General features: G+C 46.1%; 1 protein-coding gene across 7 annotated transcripts in view; it reads right to left on the reverse strand.

The window, feature by feature from the left end:
- The window catches only part of PHKB (phosphorylase kinase regulatory subunit beta), a 2,092,963-nt gene that overhangs the window by 40,159 nt on the left and 2,034,493 nt on the right, over positions 1-18,311 (reverse strand). For all 7 annotated transcript variants that reach the window (XM_069607056.1, XM_069607058.1, XM_069607055.1 and 4 more), the window contains 2 exons: positions 14,681-14,788; positions 4,981-5,121 (listed from right to left, as the gene is read on the reverse strand). In XM_069607056.1, coding sequence (XP_069463157.1) covers positions 4,981-5,121; positions 14,681-14,788 — 249 coding nt within the window. The remainder of the gene's footprint in view (positions 1-4,980; positions 5,122-14,680; positions 14,789-18,311) is intronic.

Raw genomic sequence — 18,311 nt, forward strand, 5'->3', positions numbered from 1 at the left:
ACAGCCTGGGTGCCGACCTCAATCCGAAGGGAAGGGCTCTGAACTGGTAGTGACGCCCTTGGACCACGAACCTGAGAAACTTTCGGTGTCCCTTTAGGATGTAGATATGGAAGTAAGCATCCTCCAAATCCAGCGACGACAGGAAATCGCCCTCCTCCAGCTGACCCAGGACGTGCTGGAGGGTGACCATCCGGAACTTCTGTGCCTTGATGAATTTGTTCAGTCGTCGTAGGTCCAGGATGGGACGCCATCCTCCTGTCTTCTTCTTCACAAGAAAGTATCTTGAGTAAACTCTGGAGCCCTGAAGCCTCTTTGGGACGAGCTCGATGGCGCCTTTCTTGAGCATTGCCTTTACCTCCAAGAGAAGCTGAGGGACATGTTGTTCCTTCCTGGCCACGGGGGGGACGCGCGGGCACTTCTTTAGAAACTCGAGCGCGTGACCCTGGGCCAGGGCGTCCAGCACCCAACGGTCGGTGGAGATGGACTCCCACACGCTGACCAAGTTCGCCAGCCGGCCTCCCACCGGGATGCTTCGGTGGGGGCCCGACCCCACGACCGGTTCAGTCCTGCTTCGACGAGGCTTTGCCGCCTTGTCCTCCCTGACGACGACGGCGGGGTCCGCCCGACTTGCCTCGTCCCCTGTAGGCTTCCTGTGACGACGACCGGGCCGCTTGATGGTAGGTGGAATATCCGCCGCCGGAACCTTTGGAGGCACCCTGCTTGCCTCCGTCGCTCCGAAAGAGCGGCCGTCGCTGGAGAACACCAAGAGCCCGGGCCGTCTCCGTGTCCGTCTTGATGGCTTGTAGGGAATCGTCCACTGTTTTCCCAAACAGGTTGCTCCCATCGAACGGCATGTCCAAAACTCTGGTCTGCACGTCCTGCCGGAAGTCCGTTGCCTTGAGCCATCCACGCCGTCTAAGGCACACGCCGTTGCCCAACTGGCGAAACCCAGTGTCAGCGATGTCTGTCGCTATCCTAATGGCGTGGTCCGACGCCACTTCTCCTTCCTGCAAGATCTCTAGGGCTTCCGCCCTCTTGTCGTCCGGTAGGAAGTCCAGCAGGGGGGCGATCTTGTACCACAACTCCCTGTCGTAGCGGGCTACGATAGCCAAGGCGTTGGCAGCCTTAATCGTCGTCGCTGCCGATGAGATGACTCTGCGTCCCATCGTGTCCAATTTCTTTCCCTCACCGTCCGGGGGGGAGGTTGAAGTAGAGGCCGAAGCCCCCCCCGCTTTCTTCCTGGCCGCCGCGGAGACGACCGAGTCTGGGGTCGGCTGTGCCCGAAGGCACAAGGGGGCCGCGTCCGGGACCCGGTACTTCTTCTCGTACCGATCCCTTCTCGCAGGCGTTGTGGATGGGTTCTTGAGGAGGGCAAGACCGTCATCCCAGATATCGTCCAGTAGAGGTACAGCGAGGACCGTCTTCCTCTTGGTCTCGCGCCGTTGATAAAGGAAACCTTCCTCTTCTTCTCTTCCGGGCAGAGCTGGAAAAGCTCAGATGCCCTGGCGATCATGGCATGAAACGATCCAATCTCGTCGGGCGGGGAAGCCCGGGGAGGAGGTGACGACGGAAGATCCTCGTTGTAAACCTCGTTGTCTGTACCCGTCGCGGCCGTGTCCGTCCCCGTATCATCCCCACGGGTCGTGAACGGGGAGGAGGGCTGAGCAGGGCGCGATGGTTGAAAAGGAGGTGGAGGATGAATCCTTCTTCTCTTAGGAGGAGGGCTCCCAGAAGGGCCTGGCTCCAGGTCCCCCGTCGGGAGCGGTTCCTCCGTTGGTGGTAACAGCAATCTCGTCCTTATCTCCGAGCAAAAGGACTGTATAGCCAACAAAATGGCCGCCAAGTTGTCTTGCGGCACTGGTTGAGGGGATTCCGACGGGCGGTCAGGAGCCTCGTCGGCACCCTCGACGTTCTCGTCGTCTCCTATGTCGGGGTCCCTCCCGATGGGCTGGTCTTCTTCCACGCCAATGCCGTGGCTTAAGACTTCAATCAGCTCCTCTTCAGAGGTTGAGGCCGAATCCACGACGACCTCCTGCCCCCCTTTTTCTTCTCCATCAGAGGTTTCACGGGGGTCCTGTCGATGGGCTTGAAAGAGGACTCCCTCCGCAGTGGCAGGGAGACTCTGGGGCCCAAGGTCGCCTCCACTGGTGTAGCCTCCACAGGCTGAGCCAGGGCAGCCGCGACTGTCTCGGTAGAGGCCATGGCAGGGTGGATCAAGGCTTTCACCACCTAAGGTGCGCTCACCGCCTTCTCCTTGGGGGGAGGGTCACCGCCTCGCTTCCCCTCCGATGGGGCCTTCGAGCTCGACCGGGGTCTCTCCAGGAGCTTCGCCGGGTGCTCGGCCTTCCTCTTACCCGAGCCAGAGCGTTGGCTCGTGGTTGATGGCGCCGGGGAGGATGCGCCCTGCCTGGCAACCGTAGAGCCCGACCGTTCGGCGCTCCCGGTGCCAGCGGACTCGCAGTGCTTGGCCTTCTGTTGGGCCCCCGTCGCCGGGGCGCCCTCAAAGGTCTTAGGAGACCGCTCGGACTTCTTCTTCTTTTTCTCGCCTGACGGGCTCTTCCCTTCCAGCCAGTTGGCGAGACGCAGATGGTGGTCCTTCATGGTCTGCTCCGACATATTGCCGCAAAACGCACAGTCCTTCTCCACGTGCGTCTTGTCCTCATGCAGGCAGTAGAGGCAAAGGGAGTGTTCGTCCTCCTTAAAGACATTCTGAAGCTGGCATCCAGGGCAGACCCTGAACAGCTTTCCAGGCGTCGAGCCTCCCTTCTCCTGGGCCATGTCCGAGATGGCCCTGAGAAACTTGTGGAGTCCTCCAAAAGCGTGGCTCGACGAAATCTTCACCCTTGAGGGGCGTAGAAGAATCCGACACGGGTCGCCGTTGATCGGATAAAGAAACGGTGGAGCTTGAGGCTCTCTTGACCGAAAAAAGAGAGATTTTTCCTATGAAAAACCACGAAAACGCACTAAAGCTCGAGAGCAATAGCACGAGGATCCCAACACTTGAACGTGCGGTAAAAATCCGAAGATGACTGCCAGAGGCGGGGCTTAGGGAGATGGCAGTTATTGGCTGTGGTCAGTATGACACAGAGATCAGTGATTGGTTACTACTACGAAAGACAGATCAGAAACGAAACTGATACTGATTTTTCTTTACCGAGGATTCCCAGCCTGACGACGGGGAATATTCATGAGCATGTGAATCCATGCCAGACCCCATGCTGGAGAAGGAGCAGTACCCCGCAAGGTTCCTCGCTATATAGAACGAGGTTGCCTGGCAATCCCAGGACCTAACAGCATCTTGGAGAAGATCTTGAAGTGTATGATGCTAGGTCCATGATTAGACGACCAAAGGCATTTGGGGTAGTGATGCCTGGTATTGCCGGAGAAGAAGGGTGACATCCTGACAACTTCATCGGAAGCCAAGCAACTATTTTCTACAGTGAAGAAATAAGTGCAGGGCATTTAAACGCAAAAGAAAGGGAAAGGTTGAAATCCTCAGTCAGAATAGAAACCAGACTTGTTTGTGTTTTGAGTTCCCACTAATTCACCTCTGTTAAACCTAAAACAATCTTTTTCTGTTTCCTATCTATAAACTGAATGTATATATTCGGGGGGTAATATAACAAAGGAGTTGTGCGTACTGAACAGGAAAGCAGTACAGCCATGATTATTCCTGTATTTATTTGTAGGACCACTTAAGCCTATGATTGGTTGGCACAGAAATTACACAGACCATCAGGCTGTGTGACCGAAGCCGTTCACAGCGAGGCTCCACTCTGTGGAGTGATACGTGCATCAGACACAAGAACGAGTCTGAGCCTGACTCTAAGCATAGCAGGAATGTTATGCAGGTCCGTGATAAAGAAGCAGCTAGTGCCTATGCATACTTGTACAACCCAACTGAAGCAAAGAGAACATGCCATGTGAGCAGGGAAGGCGGAGATGTGCAAACAGATGAGACTCCATTACGCATGTGCTCAGGGTAAATGGATGTGCTGATGGAAGTGTAATGTCTAAACTGTAACTGATTACATATGAAGTATGTTTCAATGTCTAAAACCCCATAAAAGGTGCACCATATGTTGTGTCAGAAATACTCTGCCAGTTTCTCTGGAGCTGCAAATAAATAAACTAACTCTGTCACCCATTGCTACCAATAACAGAGTGTTGGATATTGGTTTTGCTTGAACAGCTGTAGGTAGCCTTGAATCGTAGAACTTGGCTTTTGAGCCATTTGTTCATCCTTTGGCTATGATAGTTGGCAGGAGTGCATAGATTTATAGTAGATCCATCTAACTTTTGCTGAAGGAATTGCCACTGCCCCTGACTGAGGTGATGCCAACAATGAGAGCTATCCAACACACCAAAGTTAACAGTAAACCTCTTAAACGTCTGACTTAGTCAGGCTGTCGAATTATAAAGGCCCCTGGGAGGAAGTTTTAAAACTCGAGTAACGTATTTTAGTAGTTTACGAAGTGCTAAATGTGAATGGGTTCGTATTTACTAGCAAATAAAATATTCTAATTGAATCATTGATACATTTCGTAATTGGCATTCCAGAGGAGTGTTCTAGGAACACATTGGGAATTCTACTTAATTATACATTTCTAATTACATGAAACATCATTCATCTGTAGTCCTGTTCTTAATGATGTCACCACATTTTGGCTGGATTTCAATAACCTTTAAGGGCACACAGTACGCACATTATTTCATACAATAACTTCTTCAAACATTGAGCACTACACATCTATCCCAGTACAAGAAGCATCATTCAAATATGAAGGGTTTTATTTTACAAAGCCGACGAAAAAACATCTTATCTGATGGTTCTCTGCTTAATGAAACAAACGGAGAAGCTTACTACCGAAAAGCAGTTGACTCTAATATTTAACATTTTCATCTTTGGTTACGATGTCGAATTTCACAATTATTTTTCAGTGGAATAAGATTATTCAAATATGGATTCTGTCTGCCCACCTGCTTTTCATTTTCCTTCAGCCTGTTCTGGTCTTTCTGAAAATCATTAAATGCTTCGTTCACCAGTTTATCCAAATCCACTTTGTCCTGAAACTCAAGCTCTGGGTTTCTTTCCAAAAGTATGGATACAACCATTAACAGCTAGAAATGAAACAAGGACTATCAGCATCTGACCAGTGCAAAGGGTTAAAGCATGGCAAGTAGTTAAAATCAAAACAAGAAATCCTTAATCTACACACAGTTTCATGACTACATTGTCACAAGGTGGTCCAGAATGGCTTTGCTCTTATTTGCCAGTGAACCTCCATCTGTCAATGAAGTTGGGGAAAAAGCATCAAGTGATTGTCAGTAACACAAAATAACAGTAAGTCAATAACAAAGGAAATATGGCAAAGAAATATGACATTTGTGTTAACCAGCAGAAAAAACCTGATTGGTGATCTTGGTTGCACCCATTGCGGGGAGGCACCAATGAAATGCTTTATTTTCACATTATCAAAAAGAAAAACAGTTTTTTTCATTAGCAACCAGGTTGGGGGACTCAACCAATCAGGTTGCTTGGATCGCAGGCTGAATCTACTGATGCAAGCCCGTGTTCCAAGCAACCTGAAGGCCGCTTACCCCGCTTGCCATCTTTCCCCCCCACCTGTCCTTCACTTCTTTTCTAATTTCCCATCCTTACTTACCTTATTACTTACTGCCAATGCTGCTGCCGCTCTGTGCCCTTCCTGGCACCATGGAAATGGAATAGGGGCTCTGTTTGGAGCCCCACCTTCCTGATCCATGGTGGCCATCTTAAGAAAGTATTTTGTTTCAATGAACGGGCAGCCGGTAGGCGTCCCGTTCAATGAAACAAAATACATTGCTCTTAGCAGCCCGGTTTTCTGGTGCGCTCGGGCCCATGAACTCAGGCCCCGGGCAGTTACCACTCCCTCCGGCCCAGGGAAACGGATGGTTATGGCCTAGATATGTATGAATCATCAATAACATACGCAACCATATAAAACTCTGATTTCCTCCTCCACATCCAAACCTTTGGATGGGAAATAGCAACTTGCAAACTTGCCATACCCTTTTTATTTTCTTAAAATGTATTTACACATTTGTGTGGTTTGGCTTTTGCTCAGGTCTGTAATATATCTGCCCTTATATGTCGTAAACATAAGTGCAATCTTAAAAATTATGATGGACTTTCTGAGTAGTTGGCATAAATATATTCGTACTCAAAGTTTCACTAAAATTGCACATATATTTTGTATTTCAATAAAAGAGGTAGGTGTGGCTACCTTCCCAAACCTCATATCCCTCCGAATTGGATAGAATGTTCTTGGTACAAAGCAGCCTGTCCTCGCAATGGTCTATGTTTGATAGTTTCTCTCAGATTCATTGGATGACTTCTCCTGCGATCTCATTAATAATCTATAGCTATGGAAAGCAGGCCCCAAGAGTGAAGTGCCATAATTTAACTGGGATATAGACATTTTAATTGAAAGCACACAACATTTAGCATGTCCAGTTGTGCAGATTCACTTTTTGTGATATGCTTCACAGCAGGAAAAAACAAAGTGGTCGATAGGGAGAACTGAGCAAATGTTATGTTGATATGCTTTCATACTGTAGCCAAATCGGCACTACAGTATAATCTGACTGCCTAGGCTTGCCTGTGAAATGGAATACTGTGCCCCCACCAGACATAACAAGATCATAGTAGCCGGCTGGAGAAAAAAAAGGAGCAAGTGGAAGATAAGAAGACGGGAAAGTAGGAAATAAATACATGCTATGAACATAGGGACGGAGTGATGCAGTTGGCAAGGAGAAATTACTTACCAGTAATTATCTTTCTATGGATTTTTCTCCTGCATGTTGCTCATCAGATAGAAATCCTTCCAGCGTCAGCTGCTCGGAAACATTTTCAACAGGGAGAGTAGCATGACTCAATATCGACCGTCTACTCCTCTTGACTCGACCGTGCCACTCGTCGGCTCCAGACTGAACGTCGGCTGCATATATACTACATAACTTAGTTTCCTACCTTTTTTCCCCCAATCTCACCAGCTGCAGAGGAAGAATCCACAGGGTTCAGCTTGAAAAGAGCCCAATAACTATTTGTTTTGTTTTGTGAGGAATAAAAACCGTACCGGAAGCAACAGACTGACAGTACTAATACTCAAAACTGTGCCTAACAACTTATCATCATAACTCCATCCCATTATAACCAGAAACAGACAGCAGACCACTTTCCTAGCGGGCCAGATGGGAGAGTGATGAGGCATCTGCAGGAGAAGAATCCATATAAAGAATATTACTGGTAAGTAAATTCTCCTTTGATGGGTTGCATTTGCCCGAAGATTCCTCATCAGATAGACTCCCAAAGCAGCGAGGAGGCAGGATGAAAGCCCTCAAACAAGGAAGCTCTGCAACACTGCTCTGCCAAAGCGAGCATCCAAACCACGTGCCAAATCCAAGTAGTAATGGTTTGTGAATGTGTGGACTGACAACAACGTAGCTGCTCAACATACTTCCTTAACTGGCACACCCCTCTCCAATGCGGATCATGCCGTCACACCCCTGGTGGAATGTGCCCTGATGCCTGGTGGCAGGTCTTTACCTGCTCTCTGATAACACGATGCAGAGCGAGATTGTTTGCTTGAACAAACCCAGACCTCCTTGCGCAGAGAGAAAGCCACAAAGAGTTGATCATTGCGCTTAAATTCTGCTGTCCTAGCCACATGAAGTGCTCTCTTGGGGTCAAGCCTGTGTAGCCTCCTCTCATCCTTAGAAGGAAGCAGAGGAGGATAAAACACCGGCAAATCAATACTCTGAGACACGTGAAATTCAGAAACCACGTTAGGGAGAAATTTAGGGCGTACCTTCAAAGTATCTGTCTCCTTGAAAAATTGCAGGAAAGGTGGCTTGCAATATAGGACCTGCAGCTCACTTACATGTCTTGCTGACGTGATTGACACCAGGAAAGCTATTTTCAGGGTAAGAGGCCTGATTAAACATGAATGCATGGGGGAAAACTGAGCTGCCATCAAGAAAGTTAAATCCAAGTTTAGGCCCCAGTCAGGAATCAAAGACGGAGTTAGCGGTAAGCTATTTACATAGGCATTTCAGGAATTTTTCATTATCGGGATTGTGAAGAAGGATTCTTGATCCGGCCAACTCTTGAACACAAATCCACCAAATAGCCCTTGACTGTGCCTATCTGAAGGCCTGCAGAAGCCAGCGATGGAAGAAACTGCATCACTGAAGTAATAGGACAAGCAATAGGGTCTATCCGGCGTTCCATACACCATGCCTCAAATCTTCCCCATATGCATGCGTACAAAGATCTCATAAAAGGTCTGCGTGCAGCCAAGAACACCTCAAGTACCTCCTTCGAGAAGTGGCACTCATCTTATCTCATCCTCTCAAGACCCACGCATGTAGATTTAGGGACTCCGGGTTCGGGTTGTGAAAAACCAGAGGGTGTTTCACAACCTAGCCCCCGGGGATCCCATACTCAGGTGGCCAGCGGAAGGCCATTGCTTTTGGATCCCGACCCTGGGGGTGGACAAGCGAGGACGGATCACCTAGGTAGTGGTTCCTGGGGAGAAGCACCCAATGGTGGGACATGATATGCCCCTTTTTCCACAACCAATGTATTCCCTTATCCCAGCTCATTTTATTGGAAACTACAACTCCCATAATTGTCTCCCCACTTCGTCTTAACAACAGTACTGCCCCGAGGAAGATGAGGATTGCGGTCAGAAAGATTACCTTCCCTGACTCGCATTGACCTCTGTAATGAGGCCAGGCAGAGTAAGGGACATAGCTTTAACAATGTACACCTGCTACTTATTAACACTCCCTGTGAACATAAAAGGTGGTGCACACGAGCACACTTTCAGCGAGGCAGGGCACGAGAAGGAACAGCTCTTCTGAGGCTGATTTAAACCAGGCTGTGGAAATTGGAAGGCCAAAGGCCTGATCGGCAGTTGAAAGGATCAAGAGAAAGCCAGGCAAGCTTTCCAAGCTTTCGGGAAGCCGTGAGCGTTTGAAAAGCAAAGCCGAGTGAGCAGAGGAAAGAAACCTTTCAGGTGCCAGATAACGGACCGCGACCCTCTCGGGTGAACGGCATAGTTGGGGAGGAGCAGAGGAGGCGTTGGTAAAGGCCTTGAGTTGTAGGAAAAAGATGAACAAAGTGAGTTGTGCCATCCATCTATCTTTTGTTTTTTAAGAGACTCTCTAGACCCAGTGGGGTTGAACCTGGGGAAAGGTAATGATACGGTAGCCATTCTGACGTTTCTTTTTAAGACACTATTTCCCGTTTGTTAACATATTTGAGAAGGTGGGCAAGGTTAGGTTTTCTTAGTATAGGCCTTTTTATTTTGACCATACTGACTTGGTAGTATTTGTTTTTTGTTTAATGGTCAAGATTACTCCCATTTTAGAGTTAGGGCCAGTTAGGAATTTTACCAACCCAACTAAAACTATAAATAAAGGTTTTCAAACCTTTTTTCCATTGTGTCTGTGTCTACTGTTTGATACCATGCCTTCCTCACAGGGTGTAGAACCCAACCTTCCAACTGGGATAGGATATCTGGCCGTCGAGACAACAAGAGAGGTGGGCCAATGGCCAAGTCTAGGAGGTCCGAGTAGCATGTTCTCCTTGCCGAGTCCGGGGCAATCAAGATCAGGATTGCTTGAAACCTCCTCAACCTCCAGAGAACTAACAGAATGATGGGAACCAGATGGAATGCATAGTAGAGGTCAAAGTCTCACTCCATTAGGAACGCATCCCCCCCAGTGCGCCTCTCACCGGGAATTACCTCGAGCAAAACCATTTGCACTTCCTGTTGGACTCTGTGGCAAACAGATCCACCTTTGGGGTACCCCACTGAGTGAAGATGTTCTCTAGGACTTCTCGGCACACTTCCCATTTGTGTGCGACCGTGGTCTTCCTGCTCAGAGCATCCACCAATCCCGTTCACAGTCCCCACCAGATGCACTGCTGAGACCTCGATCTTATTCTCCAAAAGCCAGAACCACAGCTGCATTGCTTCTCTGCCCGCCATCAGCTTTCTGAAAACCTGTGGAGCAGAGGTCAGCCCAAAAGGGAGCACCTTGAACAGGTAATGCTTGTCCCCTATGAGGAATCTCAGAAATGTCCTGTGTCTTTGATGGATCGGCACGTGGAGATACGCATCTTGGAGATCTAATACCACCAGCCAATCCTGAAGTCTGAGAGCATGGAGAATTTCTCTCAACGTCACCATCTTGAACTGGTCTTTCCTCAGGAACTTCTTCAAAGCACTGAGGACCAAGAAGGGACTAAAAGTCCTCCCTCTTTCTTGGGTACTAGAAAATACCAGGAATACCAGCCCGATCCTCTCTGCTCAGCAGGCACCTCTTCCACGGCACTCTTTAAAAGCAGGGTGTGCAGTTCTTCCTGGAGCTCCTCTTTCCAGTTGTTGAGGTAGAGGTGTGGTCTGTCCAGAGTTCTCTTTAGAAAAGGCAGACAGTACCCCCATTGGACGAGCTGAAGGGCCCAGGCATCAGAGGTAATCTCCTATTGGGGCCAATGCTCGCCTATCCATCTGCCAACTGGTGAAACATGAGGGGAAAACTCAAAGCAGCTTTGAGGGTGGTGCTGCCCCAGCCGCTGATGCGCCGTCTGCTGGCTCCTAGAAGTCCCCTGCCCTTTCCGGAGCACAGGAAATGCTTCTGCCCTTGCCTGGGTTGCGGGAGCTGTGCCTTCCTGTCAAAGGGGACATAACGCCTCTATCCTGTTCCTTCAGAGGTGAAACTATAGGCAGATTTTGCCAACTGTTTCACAGCCAGGCCCAGTGACTTTGCGGCAAGCTTCGAGTCCTTAAACTTTTCCAAGGACTCATCAGCCTTTGGGCCAAACAGATTCTCACCATTAAAGGCAACGTCCAACAACTTAATCAGGCTGTTTGGCGAGAAACCGGAAGATGAAGGTATGAGATGCCTGAACACTGTAGCTGACCCCATTGACCTACCGACACAGTCAGCGACGCCCAGGCCCGTCTGAAAAGACTGCCGGGACATCTCTTGTCCATCTTCCACCATTCTTAGAAAAAATTCCTGGATGTCTCCTTCAGGAACGTACTGGAAAGCTTCACTGATGGTTTTCCACAGCCCAAAGCTGTACTTCGCAAATGTGTAAGATGCATTGATGGTCTTTAAGGCCATACTGCCAGACAAAACTATTTTCTTTGCCAGGACATCAACCATTTTCCCCTACCTGCCAGTAGGGAGAATGGAGGTGGACCTGGACAGTCTATTATTGACCGTGGCTGCCTGTACTACTAGCCCATTGGGCATAGGGTGAGAGAAAAGATGTAGCAGATCCCCTCTTGCTGGCTTGTATTTCTTCATGAATTCGGAGTTCACAGGTGGCATGGTGCCAGGCTTCTGCCACAAGGTGGCAATAGGTTCAGGAATAGCCACAATAAATGGCATGGCTCTTTATGTAGGGCTTCCCTAATCTAAAATGTCAGTGAGCTCATACCCTACCAGTAGCCTAGCTGGAATAATCCAACCTAGAGCCTCCACCACCTTGTCTACTGTGGAACGATATTTGCCACTTGCATGTGCATAAGGATGGGCTTGCTGAATCTCCACATAAGAGGAAGTGTCCTGGCTACTTGCCTGTCCAAGTCCCTCTGCCAAGGCTATCAAATCATCCTGGTCTGTGAAGAAATCTGTGCCTCCAGAGCCTTAATACATGGGATCGACACCAAGCGGCTCGAGGACATCATTGTTACTAAAAATCGACATCATAGTGCCGAAAAAAATCAGATGGGACTTAGGAGCATACCACCGGTCGGGCATCGACGCTGATGGTATCATACCAGATAGTGCCGATGGTGGCTTCGACGGCTTGGCAACAGTCGGCACAGAGCCCAAGGGCATCAGCGCCGATACGGTTTCCTTGAGGCCAGGGTTTCCGGGAGCCACAGGAGTCGCGAAAGAAGGAACTGAGGTAGGGGGGCGTAGTGACATGGCATATGTAAAATGACCAATGTCACATCCAGAGTCGATGACCGATGCATTGAGTCAAGAGGGATCGATGGCCGAGTCGAGGTGCACTATGCCCTGCTGAACGTTTTCTGAGCAGCTGACGGAAGGAGATATCTATCTGATGAGGAATCTGCAGGAGAAAAGCAATCCATTGAAATACCCCTTTGTTAGTAGGCCTGCCTTTCAAAGGAGAAATGTCTGAAAGGGTGAGTGAGACCTTTGGGCAATCTGGACTTAAAATGCCCAAGGACTTTCCATTGGCCCTTGCTATTTTACATTTCTCCAACAACTCTTCAGCATTCATGTCAAAAAGGATGCTCACAGTCAAATTACACGTTAAGGTATTTAATTTGCACACCCAAATATAAAAAGATTCTTGCATCCATCAATGTCTTCAGAATAATCAAGTTGATATTAGTCGAAATTGAGGCTGGCTTTCGAAATTGGCTTTGTAACATCCTACCATCTGAGGCTATTTTAAGAAAATGCTACGATTTTTCTGAGACATCTCACAAACAGTAAACATGTATAACCAAACAACGTACAGGGGGTATTATTGTATGAAAGCCAAGACTACAGAGTGCAAGCACATTAATGTGAACAAAAATCAGTCTTTTGCATTTCCTATCCAGGGGAGATTAGACAACAGATTTGGTTTGAGACAGCTTCTGGGAGCATATACCCCCTTTTGTTATAGGTGGGATGAGAAAACAAAAGATGTGGGTCAACAGGAAATGGCCTTTGCTTTTTTATTACCACCTTTTAAAGGTGGTAATAAAAAAGCGCGTTTACACCGAACAGCACAGAAGACATGTGCCACACAAAGGCAACACAATGTATTGCTGAATCTAAGTCAGTATCTCTAACGCCACACCTCAATGCAGAATACAAGTCATCTTGTGAATATTCAAGGCTGCTAGAGGAGCTGCAAGCCCATAAGTCTCTTCAGCCCTGGGAAGGACAGTGTAGTACAAAGGAAATGTTTCATATGGCCTCTCCCCCAAGAACAGTGTTCTCAGGGTTTTATACACAGTGAGATCCATACAGATATTTTCTAGCAGAACATTCTGCTCCTTAAGGTGCATGGCATACCAGCACCATGCTATGCTGATACAATTTCGCTCTTACTCCGCATGTGAAAAACTCCGCCCATGGCAGACCACTCCATCCTACGCAACAAACCACTGTCTGGCGACTAATAAAAATAGTAACTACCTCACCCTCTTGTGTGGCGCGCCACTAGGTGTGCTTATGTTCTGGAAAGAGAATAACATTGCAACCGCAAGGGTTTTCTGGTTACCATCAACCAATCACAATTGCTCACGGCATTACCATGCCATATCCCTAATCATGGCTGTGGCATTACTCTTCCCGTGACAGCCATACTATCAGTGCTTATGAGAGAACATAAAATGCAGTTGGTTTGGAAAGCAACAAATATCCTCTCAAGTGGACTCGAGGTTTGCTTCCTGTTGACTTTGATCAGTTTAGGAAAATTAGTCTCAACTGGGGGTGAAGATGGTCGTGCATGCAAAGCCACATGTGGTGTTGGAGGTGGCGGCAGTCTTGATACTAGCACATTTCCTGAAAAGGGGTCTACATTGTTATCAATGCCCAGCACCAACACTGAACTGTGCTTGGAGAAGATTGTGTATGGAAAGGGAGTAACTGGAAAGTGAAGAACCTAAAAAAAAGATTTGCAGATGGGGCAATGGCTGAAAGAGTGCATAGTGAGTAGAGTGGGGCACGGGTCAGTGAATAAGCAAGTGTCTTTAAGAAAGGAGAAGGAAATAGGGGTGAAAGGGAATGAGAATAGATTGGTCACACAAGCCGCACAGAGGGAGATGAACGGCATATAGAAAGGAGGGAGACTTGGGGGGTCATTTTAAAACGTAAGGTTATTGCATGCAGGAGACCACCAATGCTAACACTTGTGTGTTACTGATCCCCCTGCATGACATGTTACAGACTCACAAAACGAAGTGTATAAGTAAAAAGTAAAATGAAGGCAAAATCTCCTTTTTGTCTTCACTTGTACTCTCCGATTGGGGCGAAATAAAACGCCACCTGCAAATACACTTTGCAGGCAGAATTGTATACAGGTTTCCAATGGAAGCCGCCTGCTCATTAGCAGGTGCTAAGGAGAAGCCTATTCCTTTGGAATCCATTTATTTTACGCCTACATGAAAATCTCATGTAGGCGTAAAACCAAATGCTCTCCTGAGGAGGAAAGCAAAGCGGAGGTGCTGTCTACGCTTTGCTGACCTACTATGCCTCATGAAAGCTGTACTATGAAGAGGAGCGTAAAAAGAAAGCATCAACAGCTTTTACGCTTTCCTTTTGCGCTCCACTTCAGCAGAATATGACCCCCTTGTAATAGACAGAATAATGTACTAACAAAACATAACTACCTCTAGTAGAAAACCTCTCAATGTTCTGTGACATCTTAAGAGACACAATTATGTCACACATCTCTTTTGTGATTTCCAATAGCTATATAATAAACGTTTGAAGCCAGGGACATCATTATTCATAATTCTATGACTAAATAAAATAATTAAGAACAAATAATAGTCTTGGAATGGCTTTTGCGACTCTCTTATCAGACGCATTACGATTCCTCTTCAGTTGATGATAGTCACTCTATTTCCCTTTCAAAGGAAGGTACCTCCACGATGATCTGTCGGTATTCAGGCTGGTCAATATTCTGCAGCATGTCTTCCACCAGAAGGGAGAAGTTCATCTCGTACATGGTCATGTCCGATAGAGTTGGTTGCTGTTGAAAGACATTTTAATATTAATTTAGCGGTCAATTGTCAAAGTATTTATTCAGAACTGAAATCCACAGCCGCTCAGAGACCTGCAGCATTGTTAGGGCTTTTCAGTGCTCCACAATGTTTACTTCCATTCAGCACATAATGAATTGCAACATTAAAATGCAGATTTTAATAAAAACATTCCACACACATAAAAGAAAAAACAGACTTAACGGTTCGGAGACAAATTACACATGTATTCTTTCAAAGAGCCTTTGCGTTTTATTAATGTTTGGGGAAAACAAGCATTCATAGATCTTAGAAACGCTCTTTCATGAAGAAAAGCAGTGAGATTAAAGAAAAAAACATTACACAGATTGGTAGCTCATTGTTTCCAGAGAAATCGAGTTTAGCAAGCCAATTTAAAAACAGAGAACTTCATTCAACATATCCACTGACATTGTGCATCACATTAATAGCATGTATTTTGAATATAAATGAATATAATTTCATATACAAGGCAATGATGTGTTCCACAAGAGAATCATAGAAACTCATTTCGTTCCGTTATTTTCTTCAGAAAATAATGTTTCAGACTAAAAAACGACTACATTATTGGTGTAAACGAGAGTTATAAACTCCATTCTATAATACACGCTGATCAGCTGTTGCTCCTCCACTCTGTTTACCACCCTTCCAAAGAAGCTTGCATAATCAATTCCAATTACGCAAGGGCAGAGAATGGCACCCTGTTTTTCTAGTTTCTTCCAAAACACAGCCATCAGCTAAATTAAGATCCCCCTACCTGGGCCTGGAGAATAGCTCTGGGGAAATGCGCATGTCTTGGAAACACGGGTTTGAATCCCAGTCCCGAGCTAGAGGCTGCATGCAGTCCAGCATGAAGCGTGCTATAAGAAACGAATTAGTTCTATTTAAGAAACCGTGTGCCTCCACCCAGGAATATATCTGGAAAAAGTGAGTTTGAAAGGGTGGTTTGAGTGTCCAATAACTCTCCTAATTTCTTCTATTTTAACAAAAAATAAACAATACTCCAAGTTCAAGGATTTTACATCGATGCTATGCATAACCATGCCTTGCCAAAAATGTAAAGACATGTCGTTCCGCAAATAAGATACAGAAAAACCATCATGCTGCAAGAATCCAGCAAAGGAGGAAACAGTGGCCTATTTACTTACAAGATACCCACTTTACAATAACATAGGAAGAAACATCCCTGGAAAAGTTTTGCAGATATTCACAGAAAATGCAGAGGTAAGCAAAGCCTCCCTCCTCCTGTCAAATAGAGATTCAGCAACAACAGTCATAGCAGAATCCCTGAAGCTTGGCTGGAAGTATTGGGCAACATTGGAAATCCGAATGATCTAGGTGTTCTCTATAACAAAAACAAATCAATTGAGCCAGCGGAATCATCACCCTCTTCCTCTAGGAGGAATGGGCCTAGATCTTGGTTGCATATGCTGAACTAATGTCGCCATTTTCCCCCACTCACTCTCTTCCTCCCTCATCTCTTTTCGCTCTATTTCGAACATTTTATTTTTAGCTTTTTATCTAATTCAGGTGTGAAAGCCTAAAGGCGCATGTGGGATAAATGAATATACCCTCGAGAAGGATGAACAAAATTCAAGAACATGAACACAAGAGAAAGGTTTGGGTCCTAGACACCAAGAGAATAATATTTGTATTTATTTTTATTTTTATTATTATGTGCTTATGGCTAAAATAAGCCTTTTTGCACAATAACAAAAATATTTTTTTAATAATACATAGTACAAAATACAATACATATTATACGTACAGTGATAACATTAAAGTACTGTGTAAATATTAAAATCGAGCATGCCTTCTCAAAGCGCCTCAAACTTAGTTAATGTTGGTTTCCATACAGTAAATTCCTTTTAGATGTGTATTAACCATTTTTACCAAATCTAAATGAGCCATATTACGAGGCCTACAGAAAGTGTGTTTGGCAAATAATGCCAGTAAAGAGTCTGGTTTGGTTCCATACGCACTATCTTGAACAGAAATTTACATACAGCCATCTTCCACAGAGATTTCAAGGAAGGGAGTCCCAGTTCTAAGCATAAGGCCGCAACCGGGACTATACCAGGCAATGCCAGCAAAGAACGAAGTAATTTCCCTTTAATTTCATCCAACCAATTTATATCAGATGCCAGGAGGGTTTCAAGACCATACAATAAACTGGGTATAATGTCTTATAGATTTCCAGTAGGCCTTCCACCGAGCCTCCACCTTTTTGATTTACAAAATTGATCATGACCTGCCATTTGCAAATTATCTTGGGGGAAAGAGTTTCCTTGTAATACAAGGACGAAGGATGCAATTTAATTGGCAGCCCCAGGTAAATGTAAAATTCTACAATGTTAAGGTCACCATCTATATGCCAGATAAAGGGTTTGTGCTGCTTGTATGGGCCCAAAGTAGTAATTTCTGCCTTGCTCCTAGTCACCTTCAATTCATTGTTTGTAGCATATTGGTAAAAAGTGTTGATCGATCATTGTTAACCTAAAGAGGTTTGATCCACAAACACTGTGTCATCGGTGTACGATAGCCACTATATTGTTACGCCGGCGAGTTTGGATGGAAAACTACAACATTTATTCAATACCTCATCCAAGTCTGCCACATAAAGATTATAAAGGAGAGGCGCAAGCACACAGCCCTGTTTTAAGTATTGATTAGTGGCTATGGTTTTGGAAAGGTTTCCCTCTTGTGAGAGTTTAATCATAACTCGTATTGGAGTATAAAGATTTTATATAGTAAAGCAGGGTGGGATCGATTCCCCACTTTTCTAATTTACTCCAAAGCTGAGGTGGAGAAACGCAATCAAATGCCAGAGAGTAGTCAATGAAGCATACGTAGAGGCGACCATTTGATCGTTAAGAAATGTCTGCAGTAAGGAGGCGTAGGGCCCACATGCAATGAGTGCAACTGCATCCCTTCCTGAATCCCGTCTGTTGGCCTGGTGTATTAAAAGTGAAGGAAAAGTCTTTCTGGCCGAGTCTAACATGGCCAACAGACGGATGTTACTGGGATCAGAGTTGGACTTTTTTTTGTGAATATAGGCAAGCCAGCTGTCAGGGATCATAGCCATGTGCATTATCTCCTTGAACAATATGGTTAGTATCGTGGTCCATGAGTCTGAATTGTTTTTAAAGACTATATTGGAGACGCCATCAGGTCCTGACTCCCTCGCTGGCTTTGGTTTACGTATAATTGTGAGTATATCCTCCTCATCAAAGTTGATTACACTGGTGTGAGGTTTAGTGTTCCCGCCATCAAGGGCGCTGTCAGGTATTGTGCAATCCCAAAAGTTATTACTTATGTGTTCACACCATATTGTCTCTGTGATACTGCAGAGATCTTTAGGGGAATGTTCTGATGTATGGGCGCGGTAAAGATACCAGAATTTGTTGGCGCTGTGTGCCTTAAATAGGACCTATATCATTTTCTAATTGGAGGAATTCAGATGACTCTTGTATCCCCTTTAAAGCAGATGTTCAG

Source organism: Ambystoma mexicanum, chromosome 1p (genome assembly GCF_040938575.1).
Source record: "Ambystoma mexicanum isolate Mex_15411 chromosome 1p, UKY_AmexF1_1, whole genome shotgun sequence".
Taxonomy (NCBI): Eukaryota; Metazoa; Chordata; class Amphibia; order Caudata; family Ambystomatidae; genus Ambystoma; species Ambystoma mexicanum.